This window comes from Myzus persicae, unplaced genomic scaffold (assembly GCF_001856785.1).
Source record: "Myzus persicae strain clone G006 unplaced genomic scaffold, MPER_G0061.0, whole genome shotgun sequence".
Lineage (NCBI taxonomy): Eukaryota > Metazoa > Arthropoda > Insecta > Hemiptera > Aphididae > Myzus > Myzus persicae.
In genome coordinates, this window is record NW_019103602.1 from 501,640 (window position 1) to 527,858 (window position 26,219).

The following is a 26,219-nucleotide window of genomic DNA, read 5'->3' on the forward strand; positions in this document are numbered from 1 at the left end:
GGATATAGGCAACTCGCGTAAAATGTGTGCTACGCCGCTCGCAACATACGCCTAGGAATTTTCGTGTCCCATTCTGCCGTCCTGTGTGTGTGTGTCGACTACGATCACAAATAATAATATCAATAATGGTATTCATGTCGCCTTCGCCGTCGCTACGCATGTGTCACACGCACACACACACACACACACACACACACACACATCCGACCGAGTAACTCGTAGTGAAATAATTTTAATTTTCCCATTTGAATATTCCTACATACCGCGTGTGCGTGTGTGCATTTCGAAAAAAAAATACATTATACACCTTATTGCGTTTTAGTCGGTTTCGTGGACGGGGACGCGTAGTTCTTGTGGCGGTGTTGGGCCAGTGGGAGGGGGAACTATTTGAAACATCTGCTGCGTTTCCAGTCGAATCGTCCAAATCGCGTAGTGCTTAGAGACGTTGACGGCCCGATGATGGTTGTTGAACTTTCCCGCAGGTCGAATGATTGGAGTGCGCCGTAAAGGGGTTGGTTATCGTATTCGAGGGGTGATGACATATAGTTCGGTCGATCCACGACCGCAATCGTCGGACGAGACTTGGAAAACGGGAGCTGACCGGGAAAGAGGGCAAAGTACGAAATTGTATTTGTCTTTTGGTTGTCTGCCCCCCATAATAACATAATATGTTATGTTATGAGTAGTTTGCCGCGGCCGTCGTATGCTTTCAGTGGCCTTCGTCACTTCCTTTCGGCTGCGGTGCTCATTTTTATGAATGCGTCGTGTCCCCCGAAGGTCTCTCGTCTCGATGAAATTATTAGAATTTAAAAAGAGCATAATATAATATATGGATACGGCACTGTATACCGATGGTGGTCAAAATGACAAACTCTAGTCAGCCGTACGGCTACGGGTATATTATAATTTATAATAATATATTGCGTCCATGAATATTCAAATATAAAACGGTTTTAATCGTCGCAGAAGATGATCTTTACGTTTTTATTGAGTTCAATTTGTTGGTGAATCTGCACGGAGGGACGGCATTAAACGCTAACGAGCCAGGATAGCAATAATTATCGTGCCGGTATTTTTTGTAGTGATTTCGTCGGTTCTTATGCCGTGAAATAAAAGAGTCTTCCTGATGTTTTAAATTTTTGAAACTAATAAATATTTTCACACAAACGTGTAATCATACCATTAGTATAATTCTTTACATAATACATAATTAAGCTGTAAATTGCACAAGGTCGTCGTCGTTCATTGGAGGTTTCGAAAGTGGTCCTGTAGACTATCATTATTTATTTACTATGTAATATAATACGCGCGCACGAGCAAGTGAGAACAGACCACCCGAAAAACAGACGTCGCATTGGTGCAAGATGCCCATTGATTTGTTGTAGAAACATTTTGTCCATTAATAAAAATACGATTTTACAATCGTACAGCTAATCTCAGATACCAAGCGCGACCGACTGTTTATTATTAATAACCAGTACTACCAATAATCGCGAGTTACATATTATTATTATACGATTATTAACTATTTTACATTTGTTTTTTTTTTTTTTTGTTTAAGCGACCTATCATTGGTCGTTCAAAACTTCGAAAGCGATATCATTGCGCGTATGCTGATTAATAAGTTATTTGGAAATAATTTTGTGGGAAATGTAAATTAGGTTCTGTGCAAAATCGAATTCAACGCTTTACAACAACACTGGCGTGTTGTGTGTGTTATCGTTAATATTCGTCACTCTAAAGTCTAAAGTGTATACGTATTACGATACGTGCACAATATCAGCTGTTCGTGTACTGTTGTATAATATTATTGTAATATGCCATTTCGTTTCGAGTTCTCATTTCGAGAATCCTTGCTCGTTTATTTATCGACGTGTGTGAAGTAGTATGGTAATAGTATTGCGATCCTCGAAGCATTTAAAACGATAAACAATTGTTTATACACGCACATTACGCCACCTTGAAATGTATCGACGTTTAATGATTTAGTAATCCGCCGTGAACGTATTCCGTCAGGGACCTTATCGTCCTTGTAAGATAGTTTCGACTGTACGTGAATCGGCGGCGGCGGCGTGTGTGGTTCGCCAACTTGTGTTCTAATAATAATATTATATAATATCTCGATATCCATCATTCATCGCACACGTGTATTTTGTTATTGTCACGATAGCCCGTAGTTGTCTGTATAGTATTGTACTCTGACAAATATAGAGTATAGTGTTGCAATGTCTTATCCGCGGGTTTTTTCCTCGGCGGCGAACAATATAACCGAAATCGTCGCGTTTACGTCGATAAAAAAAAATATATTTATAACTGTTCAGCAGCGGGTGGTATGCTCTGCAGGGACTAAATCTTTAAGGACATTATCCGTGACAAGGCAAACACGAGACCTGACTGTATTACCGGCTTTGAATAATTCAAAAGACCTTTTTCGGAAATAAACAAAAAACACGCTGAAGAATTGAATGAAATGCCGTTATAATAATGTTCGCTACAACGGAACGTCGTCGATGTCGGTTTCGTTTAGAGCTAAGCTCTGCAGCCTACGAGAGACGTCACAATATCGTTTTTGGGTTTTTTTTCCGCCCTCGTGTGTTGCACACGTAACGTAAAAAATAAACACTGCCGACGATCAGTGTTTTGCTTTTTATTTTCGCGTTCTTTTCGCTTGTAAATGGCAAAAAAATCGTATATATTCCTCTACTCGGTGTCCCCTCGCACGCGTGTATGAGCACATTGTTTTCTTCGAATTCGTTGTTATTTGTTTGACCGGGTGACGTGAGAAATATTGTTGGACCGCGCGGTTTGGCGTAAGAATTCCCAACGGCGGGTAGTTTTGGCTGCGAGTTATTATGCTCTATGCGCGAGACAATGATAATATTTGTTTACTGCGATAATACCGGTCTAAAAACTTCTAAATATTTTCGGTTTTTTCGTTTAGAAATACCTCATCGGTCGCAACGCGCGGATTTATGCCGTCTCGCCTCGTGCGGGCGACACCACATCGCGAGACCCCTAGAGTATCCCATAGGATATTATATTCAATTTTTTTTTTTTATTAGAAAACAATAAGGCTATAATAAATTATATAATTAAAAAGGTTTACATTAAATATAAATTTATACGTAATAACTAGGTAATATAAATAATACAATAAATGGAAAGGAGTTGTATATACAATTGATAGTAATACATTATGCATTATACTTAATAAATATATATTAAATTATTTAAATATATATTATTTGGATTTAAGTTTTTATTAAATTTTTTTGCAAAGTTCTGTATCCCTGAGGAATTTTAAAACATTCCTTGTTTCGATGTTTATATTCAATTTGTTTGTCGGAGTATCGTGCAACTTATTATAGTAGACCGATGGCAAATCGTTTGATATACACAAAATAAAAATATATTATCTTAAATACTACGTTTTATTTTTGGAAACTCGACATTTTTTATTTGTCGTCAGAGGCAGGTTTCGTCCGTATGAATTTACATACTATAACCATTATTAGAACTGTTACTAAATTGTTGGTGTTTCTATTAAAAATAAATTGCGAAGTTTGAACAATATTTGTCGTAGGTACATAAACAATCTCAACAAATTTGTTGTAACATTGCTTTTACTAAAATTTATGTAGGTAAATGGGCAATATACTGTTTTGACTTAAGTGTGTAAGTTTATATCATTTATTTATTCAATTATTATTATACAAAAATCGTTCCCTCCACCCCAATTATCGCGAACAGAAAGCGAAAATTCGAAGTGTCCCGAGGCAATGAAAACAAAATTGAAGTTTTCGAACACGTAATATACCTACATAAATAAACATCAAATACAAACGCGCGCTCGTTCGATTTTTTAATGGCACGATTATGTTTCGTAAATTCGAGAAGTATTCAAATGCGTGTTGTACATAATATTATACCCAATTATTGCTATTATTTTGTGTTCTAGTTAAACAGTTATAAAACTTGATTGTTCAAACTACGTGTAAACAATTAATAATGACATTTAGAACGACAGCAGTGCTCAGTGTTTAATAAACAGGAGGCCATGTATATTTTTCGAAAAAGTATTGCAATGTAAGGGTGACCCCCGTCGAAACGATAATGTTGGTTCGAGTAGCTGTTAGTAGTTATGGTTTACGTGCTTTATGATGGGTAATAAATACATAATAACAGTATTATTTTCCAGAATTTGTGTTATTTTCTGATAAATATTTTTTAATTATTATTTTATGGACATGTTATCGTAATTTCACATTTGCTACGCATATTGATAAGTGTATCACGATAAACGTTGTTTGTATGCATTATATTTTTACTGTTCGGCCGTTCGGGTGTTTCGTTTGGTGAATGCGATAAGAAAAATTAGTCGTTTTCTCTATCGAACATTCAAATTGAACTCTCAATAAGAGATTATCATTTTTTTGATTATCGCCGGATACGATATTTCGTGTGATTGTTTGAAAAAATAATAAGTGTTATTCTCGGCCCAGTTCGTGGCTTTATCGATTTAAATGCATTCAACCAACGTTTGTCGTTTGCGCTTATGTTTTTGATTAGTTATCAAATCGTTATTATTGTACATTGGACGGGTCGTGTAATTTTGACTTAGAGATAAAATTTTCAATTTTCAATTGCTGAGTATCCTATGAGTGAACTCGTCGAAATACAACAATGAATACAATATTAAAACGTAAACGCTATACGATTAATTCGGAGTTTCTGTGGCGTACGTGTGTAATTTCTATTTGTCCGGTGCTACGAAATTGCATTTTTTCTTTCGTTAGGTTAATATTTTTGACTTATAAAATAACCTATTCATAATATATATATTGATAAACCTTACGCGTATACGTGGATATCGAATTGTGCGTCATATACTTTGGAGTTTAACCGAATCTATTCATGTAACACTCTGACATTATATTATATTGGTAATATTTTATTATGATACCTATATTTTACGGCGGACGAGATAAGAAACTAGATAAACATACATAGGTTCCGGCCTGGTCAGCTTAGACTTTCGAAGCAGTCATTTTCGTCAGTTTTCAAATAGTTCAAAAATGCGTTTCGTTGTGACGTGATTACGAGCGATTGCAATAAATTTGTATGTGTTTCAATAATAGTTTTTATATTTTCGTTATTATCATGAATCATGGCCCATAACAGCGAACAGTGACTTCACCCATGATCAATACTGTTGGTAATCTATCGGCTGTAATACTGCACCATAGCTATATTTACATATTTTTTAAGCAATAATACAATTCTGAACATCATTCAATATCTCTTCAAAATAATATAATCGTTCATATTAAGCTTGTAGTAACACTCATAATATGAACACATTACAATATTATACAAGAAACATGTATTTTAGATTCAATAGAATTGTATAATATCGAACGCTGAACGACGACCAAAATAATTATTTTCCAAATCTGTATGGTTTATAAATAGCAACCGAGTGATTTCGTAGCATGGTGGAGCTGTATTTCAAACTCGAGTACATCTTTTCGTATCGCGAATTAAATAATTTTGTCCGTAAGTCCGTGTTTTTTTTTTTTACCCAAATTCATCAATGAAAAATATTAATTCGTCAGTCACATAAACACGTTAGTGCTTTCCACGGAGAATATTATTCAATCCATACAATATAATACTTTGCCAGGGACGCACTAAAATAATATTATTACGTGCTGTGTAATGAACGACGATAATAATATTATTATGAATTAATGAATTAATTAAAACAAGTCGACGGCGGCGGTTCTTCGTCGTTCGGATCATGCTGCCTACTCGCTCCCACTCACCCGACCGCCGTCCGGACCACCGAGTACGCGCGTCGTATACGATGGATAATAATAACAAGACCAACTCGTCGTCGTCAAAATATGTTCACGCTTGTCCGGTCCGCGGTACCTACACGAAACCGGTGGATCGGTCGTAGACATATTTACTCATTGTGTACCCGGGATCACAACCCGAGGCCTTCCGGGATGCTCTCGCTAATCACTGCAATGAGGCGGAGAAGCGAAAATAGAGGTATTTCGGTGTCTATGGTTCGTCGGGCGGGTAGGGGAGGGAACCAGGCTCTCTGAATGTACGCGCGACGTTGTCGCACTGTGCGAGTGGAGTAGTAGCTGGTTAGTGGTAACTAGTATTATTGTGTTTGCCATACAGCCAATAGTTGTAGGTACCCATATAAATTCTCGAAACCAGTTATCGCTAAAAAACATAACAAATAAAAATAATACTAAAATTTAAAGACAAATTTGAAGTTTTTTTGCTACGCGGTGTGTGTACTTTGTCGTCAAAGTCGTCGTGTGGCTGAAACGTGTTTCCGAGCGTGTGTGCGTGTGTGAGCGCGCGCCCGCGATACCAGCTCACCGGCAGCTTACATTACATAATGATTATTGTATTTTATCTACAACTATCGCCTCGTGTGTTCCTACGATTTTTTTATCATTATCACGCAGTCACTATAGAATAATACGGAATATTATGACGCTGTAGTTCCATAAATACCAAATATTGTCATTCTATTTAGACAACAATATTTGCTATTTTTTTTACTATATTATTATTACAATCGCTTTCTGGTCGTTCGTCCATTCGCGAGATATGGTTTTTCGGTGATACTAAAAAAAAACCGCACATCGAACGCTTGTCGAGCACTGTTTTCGGGATAGTATTTCAAGTACCTATATGATCATTTATTTTCGCTTTACGTAATATCATATCAGTAATCATATCAGTATAATATAGCGTTGTGTGTTTGGGCATTTCGTCGTGTGCGTCTAATAACAATTATGAATCAATTGTCCGACGAAATATTAGATTGGTTCAACATTTAAATTGCCGACGGATCATTAATTAAACAGACTTTGATTGATAAGTGGTACCAAAATAATGCCCATCGTATTTATTGGACCTGCTAGTTTTCGGACGCACTTAAATGATTCGTTTTGTTTTCGTTCATCGATACAATTATCCACCAGAATAAACATAATATTTTATGGGATCGGTGGTTCTATACGTTATGTAATAATATCATGTTGTCTTGCAATGAAAACGGAAAAAACGTTTACGCCGTCGATGCATGATAATATTTTAAACAGAAAATCTTCACGGATCTATGCAATAAATTAATCTTCATTATAAATTATATAACATTATAACATTGAACACAAGCGGCGGTGGTGTTAGAAATGATTTCAAACAGAAATATAAAACACAAATACAAAACACAAATACAAAACACCGGAGTCGGTTTGAGGCTCGAGTATGAAAGAGAACGTGGTGTGGCACATACATACATGGCTATTAAAAAAAAAAGAGTCGCCTGGGTTTCATTCAGTGTTCAGACCAGCGGTCGGTGGTTGGCCGTGTACTTGTAGGTCGTCGCCGAGCGAGTGGCGAGTTGTATTTTATATCAAATCCAATAAATCGTGTGTGCCAGTGTGTGTGTGCGTGCGTGTGTACCCCTGTAAGTTTATTTTATATTCCGTTGAAATCCGTATAAACGCCATCTCGTTGTTATATTATCTTATCCAGCAGAGCGGGTTTATTTTTTATTATTGGGACGTATGTGGCGGCGCAACATGATAGAGCGAAAGAAACAAAATACGACCCAGTCCATTAATGCACACATCCCTCCCCCCTCCTCTTGGAACACCACCGTTTTATTATAATTGTTATTTCGGTTTTCTCGTTGCGTCGGTTTTTTTTTTACAGCTCGACGAAAACCAATTCGTGTCGTTATTTATAAAAACGAAAATCGGCCGATAATGGGATTTCCTGTACGTATGATATTCGAACCCCGCACGTCCGTGTCGATTTATTTTAAAACTCGAGTGAGATCGCATAAAACCGAAGGACAGCAGCGATCGAAAAATAGATCCCGATAATATTTATACTAATATATACGAGTTATAATTATAAAATAGTTCAATTGTTCGCGTTTGTTTGTATTGACTTTATATTCTTGGGTGGATTTTAATTGTCGCTTTATAAATGTTACAATAAATTCCCAGTTCCTGTTATCGTTCCTATTAGAGTTACATTTCACATTCATTTTTCGTGGAGTAAAATAAATAGACATTACGACGGCGGCGGCGAGAACAGACCGCCCCCGTCGTTAATGCTAAAAGAAATGGTAAAAAAACCATAAAAGAAACGAATGGATCCATCAAAACGACTATAAACGGACGTAAAAACAATTCGGTCCACCGCCGCCGTCGTCGTCGTCGTCGTCGCCGAGTGCCAACCAAACTGGTTGTCGCGTTACCCGGCCACCGCCCTTTGTTATCAACATTTTCGATCTTCCCTCCGTAGCAGTCAGTGTGTGTGTGTGATAAGCGTAGTCGTATAACAAACAAAATTGTGACGATTATTTGTTTCGAATTTCCGTTTGATTTTATCGTCTCTGCTATAATTGGCACTATCGACGATTGTTTGGCACACGTGATAAGTTATCATGTATCTCGTCGAGCCGGCAAAAAGGTGCCCCTTTCGCCGGGGTGTTAGAGTTTTCATTTCCCCTCACCCACCCCGCAAAAAGCGCGGTCTTACGCTCGTAAAAAATGTTTACAAAACGGCTCTCCAGTTCGGCGGGACGATTAACCGGGACCTAACCGCGGTATCCGCTCCTGAAAACTTTTGACTCCTCTGTACCGTGATCCCGTGCACCGCTCACGGGCAATTGGCGGTAACGGATTTCCGACGATTGTCGGACGTAAAACAATTTTCTTTTAAAACGACGTCGTCGTGGTCGGCCGACGAGTGTAAGAAAAACGACGTTTTTGCCTCGGGTGATTCGATCTTGGTCGTATGCTCAATGTGGTCTGTAGATCGGAATACTGGACGGATTTTTTTCGATAAATAATTACGTCGCGGCGACGCGTTTTAATTACAGGGATGCGCGCGGCCGTGTTCTGGCGGCGGCATCGTCGGATACACAGACGAGATAATGTTATTATTATTATTATTTCATATTTTCCTCTCAGCTCAAGTTGAGTACAGATTCCGATCGCCGCCACGCATACGGACGTCGAATCTTTTCCTCTTGTTTCGCCCGTCGTGTTCCCAGTCGGAACATTTCACTTCGAAAGCGATATCTCTACTTCGATTCTTAATTTTCTCACACACGGGTAACACCTAACCTTGGTATTTTTCGTACCGTTTTTGACCGTGTATTGCATAGGTGCCCATATCGTATTTGAAACAATAATAATATACGAAGCCTGTGATGGTTTTGTTTACGTTTCGGACGAGTCTATATTTTTAAAATATAATTTGTGTTTGTGTCGAACGAGTCTATATTCTTAAAATATAATTTGTGTTTCCGAAAATAATGCTATACGCACACGACCAACGTGAAATCCAAATGATATCGCCGACAATAATATTGCAATAAATTGTTTGATGTTTTCACCGCGCGTTACATGGTGTAAAATGTCGCCGGATAAAATAACGCTCGTGTGTTGCCAGCCTTATATTACAGACTGCCCGATCGTTATCTGCTCAGACCAAGTGATCGAATCAAGTATATATTTCGATCGTAAACGTTATGTTGTTTTCACATCTACGAAATATTTTATCGATTCATGTTTTTGTGTTTGAGAATAACGAAACTCGTCTCTTTCGATGACTTCCATAATGATAATAATATCATAAATTCATAACTGTTTTATCTCCAGCCCTTTTATTGTGCGTGGGACATTCGACAGCCGTATAATATGTCTGCGAGTTACGACGTACGAGTTGTGCTACACACCCGAAAAGTGTTCCCATATCATTAACATTCGTTTAAAACGCAATTTTTTTTAAACGAGGAGTATGTATATTATTATAATTTTTGTTGTATACGATCGTCGCGGGTTTAATATAAATTATAATACTTAATGTACGCGATGTGGTCATGTACAGTGGTTAGTGTTGGTTAATGGTTTTTGTGGTGGTCGCGGTTGGGAGCGGTTTGTGGTAGGAGTGATTTTCTTACACGCTCTAACCTAACCTCCGGTGTTTCGATATCGATATTTTTTCCCCGCGTTTATTTATTTATTACGCATGATTCGACGTGCATCGGAGAAAAGTCTAATTTTTTGTTATTAGCTAAGCGACGCATTTATCATTAATTGTCGCCACCATACTGACCGTCCTAATATTTACGTATCTTTATGTAAACATGACATAAACACAATGAAAACAATATGAAAAAGAATCTATTTATATGATGACTTGGCGTTTTTATTTCTTTCTATTTATCTGTTCCGTTTTTAACACATTGGCAACTTTGGTATAATTAATGATACTAAGACGTATGGAGTAAGCATTGCTACTTACGTAGAAAAAAAAATGAAAATACTGATGGTCGGCTCAGCTGTTTCCTACAATTATTTTTAAAAATATTATTCTTTTTGGCGCCGACTTAGCGAAGTAGAATAATAATAAATGGTTGTTCGTCGTCGTTGTACCAAATCATAACACTGTTTGTATACAAACTCGTAATCAATGTTGCGCTTTCCTAGACGAATAGTTTATTTCCGGTCGACCGCGACGTCGCTCGTCGCTGGTCGTCGATCACTAATCGCGATGGTCAATGTGTGTATTCATTCGAAATGTTAACAATATTTGTTAATATTCGTACATTAAAAAAAATCGAAACGGAACTGAAATGACTGTGTAGCGTGGCGGTCCTTGCTGTTATCGCTTGCATTTTCCGTTTCGGATATCCTCCAATTGTGGCAAACGACGAATCTTTTTCCTGTTTTGATCGTCGACAACAACGCAATCAATTCAATATAGAAGTTCTTCGTTCGCCGCCCTTGTTCTTAATTTCTTAATGTTTTTTTTTTTTTTTAACGTCGTGTAACCCTACGTTATTAGTAGTGATAACTAATAATAACTTATTATCGTCTATAGGAGTAAGTCTCGATGTGTTGGTGTAGTTGGAGGGGGGGGGGCTTTTACGCTGCGGAGGTGGTCGTATGTGAACGGACAATAATTATTATCAATCGCAGACGTCGATAATTATATTATACGTCACAAATATTCGCGTCGGAGCTGTTTTGAAAATTGCGCTAGATATAATAATCGACGTGCATTAAAGAAATTAAAAAACCGTTCGCGCTTATTATACGAAAATGGTGGTCTACTGTTCCGACTACAATCGCGCTGACGCGACGTGTACGTTGGAAAATGCATTTTATTGTTTCGCGTTCACGGAAAATGTCGATCTGTTCGTTTTTATGCACGCCGGAACGTGAATAACAATCGAGAATGCGCTGGGCGTGCTTACCTATACAACGGCTAATCCTACATTATTCGCCCATTGTGTACTATTATTATTATTATTATTATTATTATAATCGAACGATAACTGCATTGCAGGCGTAATAAGCGTTTGTGGGCGTAAATCCCATACGGAGCCTTTTTTGTGCACAGCTATGTCTTAATAATGTGACGTTAATTTACAACAAAATGGCTTTTAATTATTATTGTTCAGATACCGAGAAAAATTATTTTTTATTATTCCCCAGTAGTGACATTTTCGCAGACTATTAATTTTACAATTTAACTACACAGAGCCCATTCAACAGATTTAGGAATAACGAATCAATACATTAGTTAATACACAGTTGTAATAATAGGTACGATGTATTGATTTTAGCTTTGAATAGTGCTGCAAACTCAAACTCCGCACACGTTTGATAAAAATGATATTCCCGTCTGCCACCGCGACTGACTGGTATGACTGGGGGTCATGAAATTACAATGTTAAAATAGGTTAGACACTCGGGTATGACGTACGTACGTACGTTCGTAGACGATCATCGTTATCGTTATAATAATATAATATTATGTTTTTGTCATAATTTAGACTTTTTCGTCGGTTTTGTGCGACTGCCGCAGATAAAAATTTAAAATATTATAAATCGCGTATATTTTTAGAGTCCACACGGCACTGTCACTGCTATAGACGCTTTCGGTTTGTGTTCTTTTCGTCAATGGGTTTTCGGTGTGCGACGATAGAAACAGAGCCGCGGAGAGAGACTATCTTATCGCTTCTCGCTTGACGACGGGCCACGCGTTATTGTTCGGAAATCGTGTCATAATATTAGTTTTATATTTTTGGCGTTCGACTCTATTGACAATGACGCGCGCGTACGAGATCTCGATTTGATTACTGTAGAGTATTATCGCTAACCGCTTTCGTGAAACGTGTGCCGAAAACGGTGCTAAATGTCATTCGTAAAAATAAAAAGACTGCCGGCTGCGATTCGCGAAAAGCTTAGTCGTGTCGTCGTCATCGTCGCCACGCCACCGCCGCCGACGACGATCGACGATTAGACCGACGGGCAACGAGTTATTGACACCTGTTATTATTTGCACGCAACACACGGCTAATAACGGGCTCGGGGATCGAGGTTATGTATTATCAGGAAAAAAAAAACGATACGAAAAACAAAATTAATAGCTCTTTCCGAATCTTCTGAACCTAGTATTATAATATTAAAACGACGCGCATATTATTTAAAATTCAAATACGTCGTCTGGCGGCCGTCGGTGGGACTGCTCGAGTTTTCGACAGAACGCGTTTGTTTATTGTTTTTAACCATTTGGAATTTTTATTTTTTGGAATTTTTTTCCTTCTTTTTATTCGGAACGCCTCTGGGGACGGCGTGTATTAACCGCCGCCGCAATGCAGTTGAGAGGTTACGACGGATAATAATATTATATGCCACATAATATTATGTATTATTATCCTTGGATAAAATCGGTATACGTCGATGTGTGTGTGTGTATCGACTAAACATGGGTAATATTTTTATATAATATATTAATATAATTTATTTCGTGGTCATCGTCGTTGAACGACGAAGATCAGTGGACAGGATGTGTGGTGTGTGGGACATGGGGGGGGGGATACGGTCACTCGATATGTTTTATTATTATTTATTATTAACGACCGTTTATGCGCATGGTGGTATACGTTACGCGCGTGTTCGTACACTGATGGCGACGATTTTCTACTCTGGTCGAGACGGCGGCGAACTTAATTTTTTATTATTAAGAATGCGTTTTTTTTGCGTCTATTGATAAGCTCGCGGCGCGTTTGGTCGTATCGATCCAAGAACGAAACAATAATTCACATATCGAATAAAATATTATAATAGATGAAAAACAGTAAATGTATTACGCGGACACTTAGACCAAACTCGAGTTTGGTAAATAAAGTAAACGCGAACTAGGTAATTGCGCACAACCTTATTATTATGTCGTGCGGCGTTTTTTAATTCGTTGACAGGCTGTATAAACGCATATACCTCCCCTCCAGCCGCGGAAGTATATAATACTATATCCCTTCCCACGTGGGATAAATATTTCAATTGGCACGTACGGACCTTGGGTAGACGCGCAAAAATATCTATACGCGAATAGACAAGGTCGAAACAACGAAATTTTTTTGCCACACACACAATTTTCGGCACAAAGACAATGTCGTATCGTCGTGTATACGCGCATTTAATGTTTTTTTTTTTTGATACTTTCCTGTTCTCTTTTCATATTATACATATAACCAGTCGACGCGAGTTCATTCCCCAATAAGTCCTATCAGGTATATTATATTATAATAAAATCGTAATAATAATATATTAACGCGTTAAGATGTGTTTTGCTATATTTTCCTATTTTTTTAAATTTTTTATTAGCACGTGTGTGTTTCCAGTAGGATATTCGTATAATATGCATACTGCATATATTTATATATATATATATATATATATATATATTATGATACCTATAGGTATCAATTGTACGGGAGTGATAAATTTTGATTAAGCGTTTTTTTTATTTTCCATACGCCCGGTGGCAACGTGCCAATTACACGTGATCCTAGAACCTGCAGCATGCTAGTAATTTACACCGAATGTTGTTCTATAAGTCGTTTGATTTTAAGTTTCGAGTTATATTATAATGATAATACGACGTTGTCGTCGTCGTCGCCGTCACGAGCAGCAAGCTGGTACAAATTATTCGTAAATTACCTGTCGTCCGCGTGTCGTCGAATTTCTTAAAACTTAATTAAAACGTAATTCTACGTGGTATTCAAATTGCTGACACCCGCGATTGATAGATAGATCAATAATGACGCCCCGCGGCAATTCTTGTCTATTTCCGAAATCGCCATGCAGTCACGACGACAACGGTGACGAATTTCCGCGGAAACGAGAGTGTGATTTTTCTTTCCGTTCGAGCCACTGCCAACACAGATCGATTTCGATCGCTGGTAAGTACATCGCACACGGTACAAACGAGTCTCCCCTGCCTTCTCCCGCGCCACTCGTCTGCTGCATGCACCGACCGACCGACCATCGGCGTCGGTGATTAAAATTCTATTTCTTATATAAAAGTCGTCGGGTTTTAATTTTCTAATTTATTATTCCCCACCACGGGCGCCGTAAAACGGAACGGACACACGCACTAAAAAAAAAACCGAAGAGAAACAACCCGAAAACCCTATCCTTCAATTACGTGTACATGCGTTTCGGGTTTAACAACATTCCAACGTCCATTGTCGGCGTCCGGGCCCCTCGTCTCTCTGACAACAACCCGGTTAGTGGTACCACCGCCGCCGCTGCCGACGACGACGACGACGACGACGACGACCTGGCTCCACCCACAATCTTCTCCGAACGCGCATTATACATTATAATATACAGCCTCTGAGATGCTCATCAATCTCGCAATAAAATCTCTCACCTCCGAGCCAAGCCAATGGACGTCGTCGTTATCCCTTGGGTAATTGACTGCTGCCGCGCCACGGCGGATCGAGGAAACGCCACAATATGTATATATCATCCCTCGCGATTGGGACTCGGATAAATACTCCTCTCGACCAGCCAGCCAGCCAGCCAGCCAGCCAGCCACCCGGAGGCACATTCCATCGGTGGTAGTATAGGTGTATAATATTCGTTATGATCGCTGCACGCACACATCATATACATAGTATATATACGTACATATGCGGCATAGCATTCCCACGTATTATTATTATTATTACTATCGCCGCAGTCTTGGTCCAGGTCTCTCTCTCTCTCTCTACCTAATTTATAAATTAATTTCTCGCCTCGTCCGATCGCCCGTCTTAGACGCCGCCGTCACCCCGTGACACACGTGTGCGGCGGCGGCGCTCTGTATAATTTAGTGCCTCGTATAGTCGTTTTTCGTGTCCTGCGAACGGGTCGACCGGACGCATATATCACGCGCGGTCCAAAGGAAATGTCCGAAAACGCCGCCACTTGTCGTCGTTACGCTGCGTGTGCATGTTACAGGTCCTATGCGTATATACCGAGAACATATAGTCCCAAATAACAAAACGGTGCTCCCCCGGAAACTGTGTATTGTATATACAAAAACCCGCCGCCGCCGCCGCCGCCGCCGTCGGTTTCTTCCCATGGTTGTCGTAAAAATTATTTATATTTTATCTACCCCATTAATGATTTTACACGACGAACGAGAACACTGCGGCTCGCAACCACTTCGCGTCTTGTGTAGTCGAGTACCTCACCGATAATACATAATAATAATGTGTATGTATACCTACCTCCGTGCAACGCAATAGCATACCTGCATATAATATTATTATATAATGGTCCGCGAAGGCGTATTGTTCATTCGCATAGTGTTTGCGGCGTGTGTGAATCGCGGCGACCGCCTCCACCGGTATTGTCCGAGACAATGAGACCCCATCACACATCAAAACAAGGGATGATGGTCCTCTTCCTGATTTTTTTGTTTTTCATCAAAAACGTGTTGAATTTTATTACGTCGGGTAGGAGCGACGTGTGTTTCGTGTGTAATCGTGTCTCGACTTTGGCACCCTGTAATTAGGTACCTACTCGTCAACGTCAACGGCGATTTGACTTCAGGCGACACGACACCGGTTCTTTCGACAAAAAAACCAGATAATTTCATGATTATATTGTTTTACAGCTTATATGATGTAATATCAAATAACTGAGCAACGGTGTGCCGTAATATATTTTTTTATAAATGTTCATATGGATTTGTGTTATTATCTTCATTCAATCTTTGTTATTCCGTTGACGGTCGTGTGTTGTGTTTTCTTTTCGATACAATGCCACAATGGACATATTTGAAGTGTTCACTTCTTCTAATAATAACTGTTCCAATATCGGCTGCGCGTAAGAGCGACGTTTTGATTTCTAGTCAGTTACACGCTGAAATTAGTAAAAAAAACCTCCGTATATTGTACATGCGTATCATGATATTTTATTCATTTAGTATTCAAACTTCAAAGGTTGTTTGTACTGTGGAAAAAACATATAATAAGTATTGTTAATCAGACATTTTGTATTTATCAATGTTCTTTTCCGGTGCACAGATGATAAACGGCGATTACGAGTGAAAAATAACTCGTGTAAATAAACAACGCTCACAAATTAGTTGAAAATAATATGACGATAAAAATGGTAATCAAAATAATAGGTGTTGGTTTATTTGGAATTCTGAGTACACGAGTACAGTTGGTCGCAATTATTTTTTATTATTATAATTGAACGGTTGCGTTCTCGTTCTCCGAAAACCTATATACCAACCTATGCGTATAATTCATGCGCTTAATAATATGATTATAATATTATAATTATGTGTCTCGTACTCGGGCGTTCAAATCGAAAACGTTATTAGTTACTAATAATTATAAAAACTGCGTTGTGTTATTAAATATATTTTTAAATTGATTATTCCGTAAGACATATTATAATACTATATTTCATGTTCATGAGTCTATTATATTTAATTGGTGCTGTTATAAACGTTGTGTGTTATTTTTGTTGTACAGGTCTGCGAAGAGCAAAAGTGCCAAGAAGACATTTTTCCATTGGCCGTCAACTACATGGACAGGTTCCTGTCGGTTAATCCGATCAATAAAAATCACCTACAGCTTCTGGGCACCACTTGCTTGTTGGTCAGTTCTAAACTTCGGGAGTCCGACTGCCTTTCCGTCGACCTTTTGGTTTTGTACACGGACAATACCATTACTTCTGAAGAACTGTTGGTAAGTCGTATGCTCGTTATATTTTCCCGTTCGAGTTATCATTATGCATAATATTGAACCCGATGGTCGGTGTTTTCTTGTCTCCCTCTCAGCTCATTGTCAATTGTCATTGCAAACCCATTGTTTTGGTGTCGTCTCTGCGTACAATCGTTTGTTTGTGTTCGATGAATCGAAATTAAATATTTTTTTATATTCTCTCTAGTAGTAGATATTTAGGGTATTTTCTGTTAAATTCGTTCTAACAATAATGTGTTTGTTTTTTATGCATCCAATAGTCCGAACATATTTTGTAGTTATTTTTCAACTATAAATATCTCGGTATCAGGAACAAAAACGAAATCGAGTTTTATTATTAGTTATTTTTTTTGGTCAGATATTATTTCAAACGCATTATTATAATCTCGATGTTATTTTCACAAAAAAATCTGTCAATTATGCACAGTGGATTCATTCATTTCGGTATACAACATAATAGACATTATGAATTATGAAATACACGCTTTGTTGAATTTGTTTTCGGTTTTTTTTTTTTTTTTAAGTAAATCGGCGTAGTGTTTAGTATTCGGTGTTGCACACAGACCGCCAACGTATTTTAACGATGAATTACACAAATACAAATAAACTGATATTCGTTTGGTCGATTTGGCTCGGATAAAAGAAACATTTTATTTATATTCGTGTGCTTGGAAATGATAAAAAATAATGTATGTTTCATCGAATTCATTTCGTCGTGTATTTTGCTTGCCATATATTCGACTCAATCGGTTAGAAAACATAAAATTTAAAAACTACGTCACGAACGCTGTCCATTTGTGGTACTGTGGTGGTATGTGTAGGTATGTGATTTCGTGCCTTAAAAACGTAAAAAACCAGTCGGACGGCGATTACCTCGCGTAGTTCCATTTCCATTTACCATCCATGTACCCGTTTTAGAATGTTTAAATATTTGAATACGACGTTTAATCGATCGTCTATAATATTTTAATAGATTTCCAATAACTATCTGGCGTGGTCGCCGGTTGGGGTTTGCAGAAATAGCAATAGTTATAACGCGCAGAAATACGAAAAACTCTGAAGTAAGTCTTGCGTCACGAAGGTGGGTGGGGGAGGTCAAAGGGGAAAGCGTAATTTCGGGATATACCCCTTTCACGTGAATGTGTGGCGACGAAATAAGATCTCTCCGCCGCCGTTTGGAATTAATATTGTTGTGCGGGCTACTCCGACGTCCGCGAATCTTGTGTGTGGTGTGACCGACGACCGACCTAGCTAGCTAGTAGTTAGTGTCATACCGTGCTCGGCTATTATTTTTTTTTCGCGCGTATCGTATTATTTTTGTGTCGCAGTTGCGTGCGATCTCGATGTGACAACAACAGTGAACGCGATCATTTCGGGGAGATCAAAACAATGTGTATCGATTGAAAAATAAATACTAAAGCCAACTTTACGACCGAATCCTTTTACCGTCGTGTGTTTTGGATGTGATAAACGGCTGGTGAGACGGGTAAATTTCCGGAGTGTGTGTGATGAGTGTGCTTGTGTTAGAGATATTAGATTCCGCCACCGCAGACGAACACGAAATTGGGCGACAAAAAAAAAAAAAAAAATATCCGAATAAATTATCATCGACCGAGAGTAGTGGTGTTGCCACCTCGCCGCAGCCGCCACCGTCATCGATTATCGTCGCCGTGAGAGAGTGTACCTACTTTTTTTTTTTATAGAAGTTATGCTAATAAAGGGCGGTGGTGGCGTGTGGTGTATACGCCACGGCGGCGCAGGAAATGATGGCCAGTTTTTTAAATTCCTTCTATCTCCCGCGCGCGTGCGAGTGTGTGTGTGTGTGTGTGTGTGTGTGTGTGTGTGTGTATGTCCTTCGTGATTTGGGCGCGCACAGAAGACCACACCACAATGGGTGTAAAGTGTGCTGCTATAGACGGAGTGAGAGAGTGTTTTTGAAGGAGAAGAAACGATCGGTCGCTCGTTCACACTACTACCACGTTGTATTATTGTATATGTATATTATGTATAACAACCGAAACGAGAATGGTCGAAAAACCGAAATTATTATTACCGCGTGTCGTCGTGGGAGGATTCTGTCGAACAAAAGGCGACGGTAATAATAATTATTATTATTGTAAAGGAGACGGGATTCGGGAGGGCGCGGGGCGTAATAGAAATAAAAATAACGCGTAGAACGCATGATGAAACGAATCGTTTCAAGAACGAAGCGCCGCCGCCGCTGTTGGACACCGCGACCGTGACGTATACAATTGTGGATTATTAGTTGAGATTTGATAAAAAAAAAAAAAAAATTAAAAAAATGTCCGCATTGAAACGCTCCGTCGTTGTCGTCTTTGTCGAGTAATGTTTTAGCATAATCAATCTGTCAAAGTCACTGTAAGAAAAATACCTTCCCTCTTAAAGGTCGACCAATCCACAATACGCGCCGTGTGTGGGGTTTAGGCAACAGATATATATTATATTATTGTCGATTAACCCGCTCGATCAGATCGAGTATCGGTGGGTATGCGTCGGACGATAGAGTAAAAAATAGTATTATAATAATAATGTCGTAATGCACAGAATGTTAAATACTCATTATGCAGTCCCGTTAAAAACGAAATTCTTTTAAATCTCGTCGATCGGTTCTATATTATTATTATTGTCGTCGTAAAACAACAAACACGCAGACGTACGTCGTATTATAAATTGTTTACCTTTTATATGTGCCCGCAGACGAGTTGTTTTTGTGTTGGTTAAGCGCGCGACGTTGACCGGATGCGGTCCGTAGTCGTGTTTTCCTGGCCGCCGAAATGTTCGGGTTGGAATTTTTACTTTTTTTTTTTTTTGTTTTGTTTTGTTTTCAATCGGACCGACGACGATAAGTCGAATATTATAATTCGACGCGACCGGAGTCTAGTATACGTGGAGAGAAAGGACCGGGTCGGGTCGCGTGCGTACACGCGTGTGTGTGGTGGTGTCTGACGGGCGTCTTCGGAATATTATATATTTTTTTTTATTACTAGGTATTACTGCTGTTGTCCTGTTGTAGCTTTGTGCCCCGCGGGTGGGTGTATTGACGACACTATTATTACCATGATTATTACTACGTATCGCTGGTCGCATATAGTCTGAGCAGAGCAGTCTTAGCGCTCGGCGTCTAGGATAAAAAAAATTTTAAAAAACGAATACGTGTTTATACCCCTTTGCGCCCACATCCCGAAAAAAAAATACCGTCTACACACGAAATGATTGTTATACACATATTATACACGTATATGGTTAACACTGTCGCCGACGCGCCACTATGCCCGTTTGTTATTGAAATTATTATTTCTCGACCAGGTCCGCCGTTGTCGTATATAGTACGCGCGTATTGTGTATAATACACGCTACAGCCGATGTGTATTGTTGTTTTTATTATTATTATTATTATTATTATTGTGCTTAGATGCTGCCGCCACGTATAAGGAAATCGTGATAATGCGTTCGCGCCACTTTGTTTTTTTTCTTCTCTCCTTTCAATAAGCCTTCCTACGAGTCGTGTCGCGCGCGAGTACAATGTTTATCGATTCGGACACGCCAAGAGCAGCCTCGCAGGTTGTTATTACCGCCGCCGCCGCCGCCATAATAATAATATCGTATACGCACAATATAATATGGTGTATAATACCTATACTAGCCACATATCTCGTCTCACGCGTGGTCCTTAAGGAGGCGCTTGGTTGTTTGTTCGGTTTCTTTTTCCACACGATGACTCGTTTTTGGTGGGCGTTACGGGCTGCACCGTATATTATAATATCTAGCCGTACGCGCGCGCACTTTAAATCGCATTAATATCCGCCGCCGTTCGTCAAATTGATACGTAACTTAGACCCGGGAGTCGTGTATAATGATGAATGTATGTGTATGTGTGTGTGTGTGTGAGTGTGAGTGTGTATTTGGTACGCGCGCGAGTCGTGTCTCCCTCTAATTGACGGTAAACGTGTCTCACGACTGTAACCCAGGTCTCGTTAGTACAGCCGCCTCTGGTTAGCTCGTCGTCGTGGTCGTCCAGCTTCTCGCTTCCGAAACTGTCCCGAAAAAATTTTTTTTTCGAGTACAACCTACGAGTCTAGCAGAAACGTTAGGAGAAATCTTAATAGTGTCTTATCTGCAGTACATCTCCCACAGTTCGCAACCTGTCTGCAGTGTATTCGTAGGAAAAATATACTACACGACCTCTTGTTGAATACACACGTGTACGCGACTCTTGGGAGGGTGAAACGTTGTTGCGTAAGTATACGGATTATTTTGTGCGTACAGTTCAGAAGTCTCCGATCGAAGCCACGTGATCGACGACTACGGTATGCGGCGTACATTTGGAGTTTCACGCCACGCACCGTAGTCTAAAAAAAAAAAAAAATTGTATATTCGATAAACATGTGTGGATACACCGCACGCATCGACGCTACGTGTTGAATACGAAATGCGACGTTCTTATACAATGTGTGCGTCTCGTATGCGGATGCGTGTGTGGTGCTGCTGGGGCGCATGTGTGTGTTATTCATTGGTTATGACGTGTGTGTAGTTGTATAATGTTTAATGAATGGCGTGTGTAACGATTTTGCGTAAATGTTTCCCGTTTGGGTCCATTCATGTTTCCGGACGATGTCTGTTCGTCTGTAAAAACAAACTCTCTCGGCCGGTCGGGGTCCTTGTCTCAGTGTGCGTGAACGGTCAAAGGAGGGCGAGAAAAAAAACGTGTCACATAAAACTAGTGTATTTATCGTTTTTTCGGCTTTCATTCATTTATTATTATATACGGCAACGGCTGCTGATGGTTACGGCATTCCGGTCGGGACGCACACACTTAAAACGTTATTATTTTTCCTTTGTCCACACGACTGACGAATATAAAATAATAATAGTTTACAACAGCAGTATACATACTGCTGCACTCCATAGCCGCTGTTGCCTACTCTAAAACCTCCATCGTGTACGTGTACACATCAATATACTATAATATATATGCATAACAAACTATATAATTTTATACCTATAACGTTTTTGTATGGTGTTGTGCCGCTTTTCAGAATGTAATTTAAGATCACTGTTTGTGTCGGGAAACACTTTAAAAATATTTGAAATCCGATTTTATTACGGGCACATAATAATATTACATGTTAACAGTTTACGTAGAATGTACTCCCGAGAGATCAATATATACATGGACAAACTCCAAAGGAATGTTGTGCTAAAAAGCACGTGACCAGTTTTAGATATAAAATTTGGTTTTATTTTTTTATTTATGGGATTAAAACTGCTAGTACATTTTTTTTGTTTGTGTTTTATTATTCGTTCGAAGACCAGTTCTGTTGGCTGCGGGTTATACGATACGCGTACCTTCCAATGTGCAGCGTACCTATGTTTAATGTGTAATATATATATATATGTATACATAAGCATATAAAAACAATACTATTCAAGTACAAACATTTAACAGCGATGACCTTCGACAGTTGCAGAGTAACATTGCTAATTAATTTAATTATTATCTATTTCATACGCACGTCATTCGCCATCTCGTTTAGTAACACTAAATCAACAGCGAGAGAGATATGAGACATAGAACGAGAGAGCGTGAATCTCGAGTCGAGTAATTGATTTTTCGAAAGTATAACTTGTGCTCAGCAATACACCTTATTGCCATATTGTGGTAGTGGACTCGACAACCACCTTCACCCTCTCCGGAGTGATGGAATTGAATGGACAACGGCACGTATGTACGCGACGCAGGTAGTCGTAGTAGTAAAAGTAATATTATAGTAATAGTCGCGTCACAGTTAGGTCAAGTTAATGGGTAGAAATAGCAGTATAGTAATATGCAACAGATGATATTATATTCGCAGCCATATATCGTTTTTCTTTTCCCCGAATCTATTAATTATTAAGGTCCGGTGAAGAATGTTTTTGAAAGAATGCCGACAATTTTAAATAATATATGGCTTTTGTTGTTGTGCAATGCCCTTGTGTTTGAGTGTGTGTGTGTGTGTGTGTGTAAGTGTATGTTATTTAAGGGCGTTGTTGCTAGCCTAAGGGTGCAACTCTACTCTCGACCTGACCCTGGGGTAACTCGTACTATGTTCCTCCATATTTATTTTTTCTCTCTGTCGCTTTCTTGTAACTACTCTGGAGCCTACAACCCAAACGGACGAAACGTTGATTTATGATAACTTGTTATTCTCGAAATTCCATTAATGCACATTTGTTATTATGTGTATCCTCTCTCAGTGGATATACACTTACGATATAATAAATTGTATAAAAGTATATACAACTATATATAATCGTTTTTCAAAACTCTGTTGAACAGTGTCAATGGACAATGCCTATACATATATTATATATTATTATTATACCGTGTGAAACATTGATAACAAATAAAGAAATAAACAATGCCGGTTAATATCAAGAGTTATAGTAGTAATGAAATTGTTGCGAGATAATATTTTTCATATGTTCACGTATTGTATTGTATCCAATTCAGTTGTGATGGTGTATCTTCGGACTGGTTTTATCGTTGACGTAAAAATTGATGATGGTCGACATGAAAGTGTGTTTATTGTTGCAATATTGTAGTAGTTGATTTCTTGTCTTAAATATAACCACATAGACGTATTGTTGAAGTATTTTTATCCGCACTCTTCACAAGGGAAAACAGTTTTCCCAATCCTAAGTTAAAATATAATTTTTCTCTTACAAACATTCGCTAAAACAACACGGAGCATTTACCTTGAAAAAATTCCAATCGACGTTAATTGTGCATTGGTACAACATTGGCATGCACGCAATGTCATCTACGTATATTATTCCGAACATCATAATATGTTACATCCTTGTTGTAGCCTGTTCAAAGTACCCAAATATTTTGTTTTACAAAATAAAATTTTAATTTTTAATTTGATGCAAATAAATGGAAAATACCGAAGTATTTTAAATTATAATGAGTTACGTTTGAATTAAACTACAAAAAATAGAGTGCTTAAAAAATTCGTCCCTCAGAAGTTTACCACAGGGCTTCCCACATCATAGACGATTTTTTTTGTGCATAAATTATAATTTTTTGCCAACAGGAAGTCAGCCTAATTGTGCACTTCGTGATTGAAACCCCATTAAAAATAGGTCCGTTTTGTTTTTCATGTTATGCCGCGCCGTTTTGAAACAATATTGAAAACCAATGTACTATGCACACACACAAACAAAATACGTCTTCTTGGGTTACATCACTCTCGCGAAATTAGCGGGATGATTTCTAATTCGATTCGGCGGTGTCGCAATAATCGCTAAGGTTAATAATAAAAAAATGTGTTTTTTTGCTCTGTTTTTGAAATCCTACCGGGCTTACACAGTGCTCAAAGTACCCGCTAACTCTTAAAAATTAATAATCAAATGATATTCACACGATATTCCAGTAATATACTGCTATTGATTTTCGGTAATATTTGAACACGTGATGTGCGATTGTGTCGTCTGCGACATAATAATTCCGTGTATTATTATTGCGGTGCCTCTCGTCGGTCGGTCGAATGCTTGCGCGATGGTCGTCTGATGAGACATTTCCGGCGAGTAATTATTATAATATATATCATTGCGAATTGGCCCCAGTGTAAATTTTTGCTTTTTTTTCTGGCTGTCTCTGACGAGTGTCATTAACAACGTCGTCGCCGTTCACTAGATTACGCGTATTACAATAACAAAAACGCGGTATGATAATTTATAAGCTAAATAATAATATACAAACTACACAATAGTACAATACTCGATACACGCATAGTAAATTTGTCGGCGGCGGTTCTATTTATCCGAAAATCGTCGGAAAACGCTTCTGCCGACGTAAAACGCCTACAGTGCAGTGTGTGTGTGTGTGTTTTTTTTTTTACAATATTTAATTTTTTTCGAACTAGTTAATAATATATTCAAATATTTTAATAATAATAATATTTTACATGTTGCTCTGATATTTAACACACAATTGGAACTACTGAGCGTACGTTTTTGGTACTCCGTGCGTGTTGGTACAACAGGCAGGGGCACAACGACGCCACGTGAGGGTGTACGACGACGTCCTGTCCAACATATTTTTATTTTTATTGCTGAAACTCGGTCGCGCGATCGTATCGCGTTACATAATATTATTATCATCGTTCTACAATATTATACAGTAAATATTGCGATAACAATAATGTTAATATACATAATATCTAGTCACGGTGTGCGGTCCGATCGGGCGATCGTCTCGTCGAGATTTCGTCAAAACCGTTCGATCCGTCCGCGGTAGTGCGTCGCGCCGGCGGACGATTAGGTTACGGTGGGAGGACGAGGAGGCGGCGCGTCATGCGGACGGTCCGTTCAATAATAATAATAATAATAATAATAATAATAATAATAATAATAATCGTACACCGGTCGTCTCACCGCCACCGACTCTCGTGGCTCGCGCGCCGTGCGTCTTTGCGGGTGGGAGGGGTGAGTGGGTAACGGCGGCGGGGCGATACGACGATCGTGTGCGGCGCGGTGCGGTGCGGCTGTCAGATAAATTTTATGAATGAAACGCATTCCAAGTACACACGCGGAGCAGCGGCCATATAGTATAATACATAAATGTGTATATGTTTTGTACGTGTATTGTATGTATATACACGTGTGTATATGCATATAATTTGTATACATATATACGTACACATACTTTATTTTATATATATATATAAATATGTGGTACTAACCATATGACTGGGACCCCGTCGCCGTACGCACATGTATTATAATAATATATATTACGAATACAAGTCTGCGGCGGCGTTCATCATTATAAATTATTATTATTATTATTATAATATTGTATACACCGTGCGCGCAACGTGTTCTCATTAGCATTCTCGGCGCGTCGTGTGCGAACCGTCGTCGGTCGGACCATCGGAACGATTATTATAAATTATAATGTAATACATTTCGATCGTTCGGGTGTTAACTATTTCGCGTTCATCGTTCGCCTTCAGTCTTGTCGAAAGTTTATGCATTGCCCGGCCGCGGTTATGCTGTACATGGTATAACATACTCAATACCGCACTGGTATGTACAC

General features: G+C 38.8%; 1 protein-coding gene across 1 annotated transcript in view; it reads left to right on the top strand.

Moving 5' to 3' along the window:
- The window catches only part of LOC111034827 (G1/S-specific cyclin-D2-like), a 58,481-nt gene that overhangs the window by 6,660 nt on the left and 25,602 nt on the right, over nt 1–26,219 (top strand). The window contains exon 2 of the mRNA XM_022316213.1: nt 16,886–17,101. Within this exon, the coding sequence (XP_022171905.1) occupies nt 16,886–17,101 (216 nt within the window). The remainder of the gene's footprint in view (nt 1–16,885; nt 17,102–26,219) is intronic.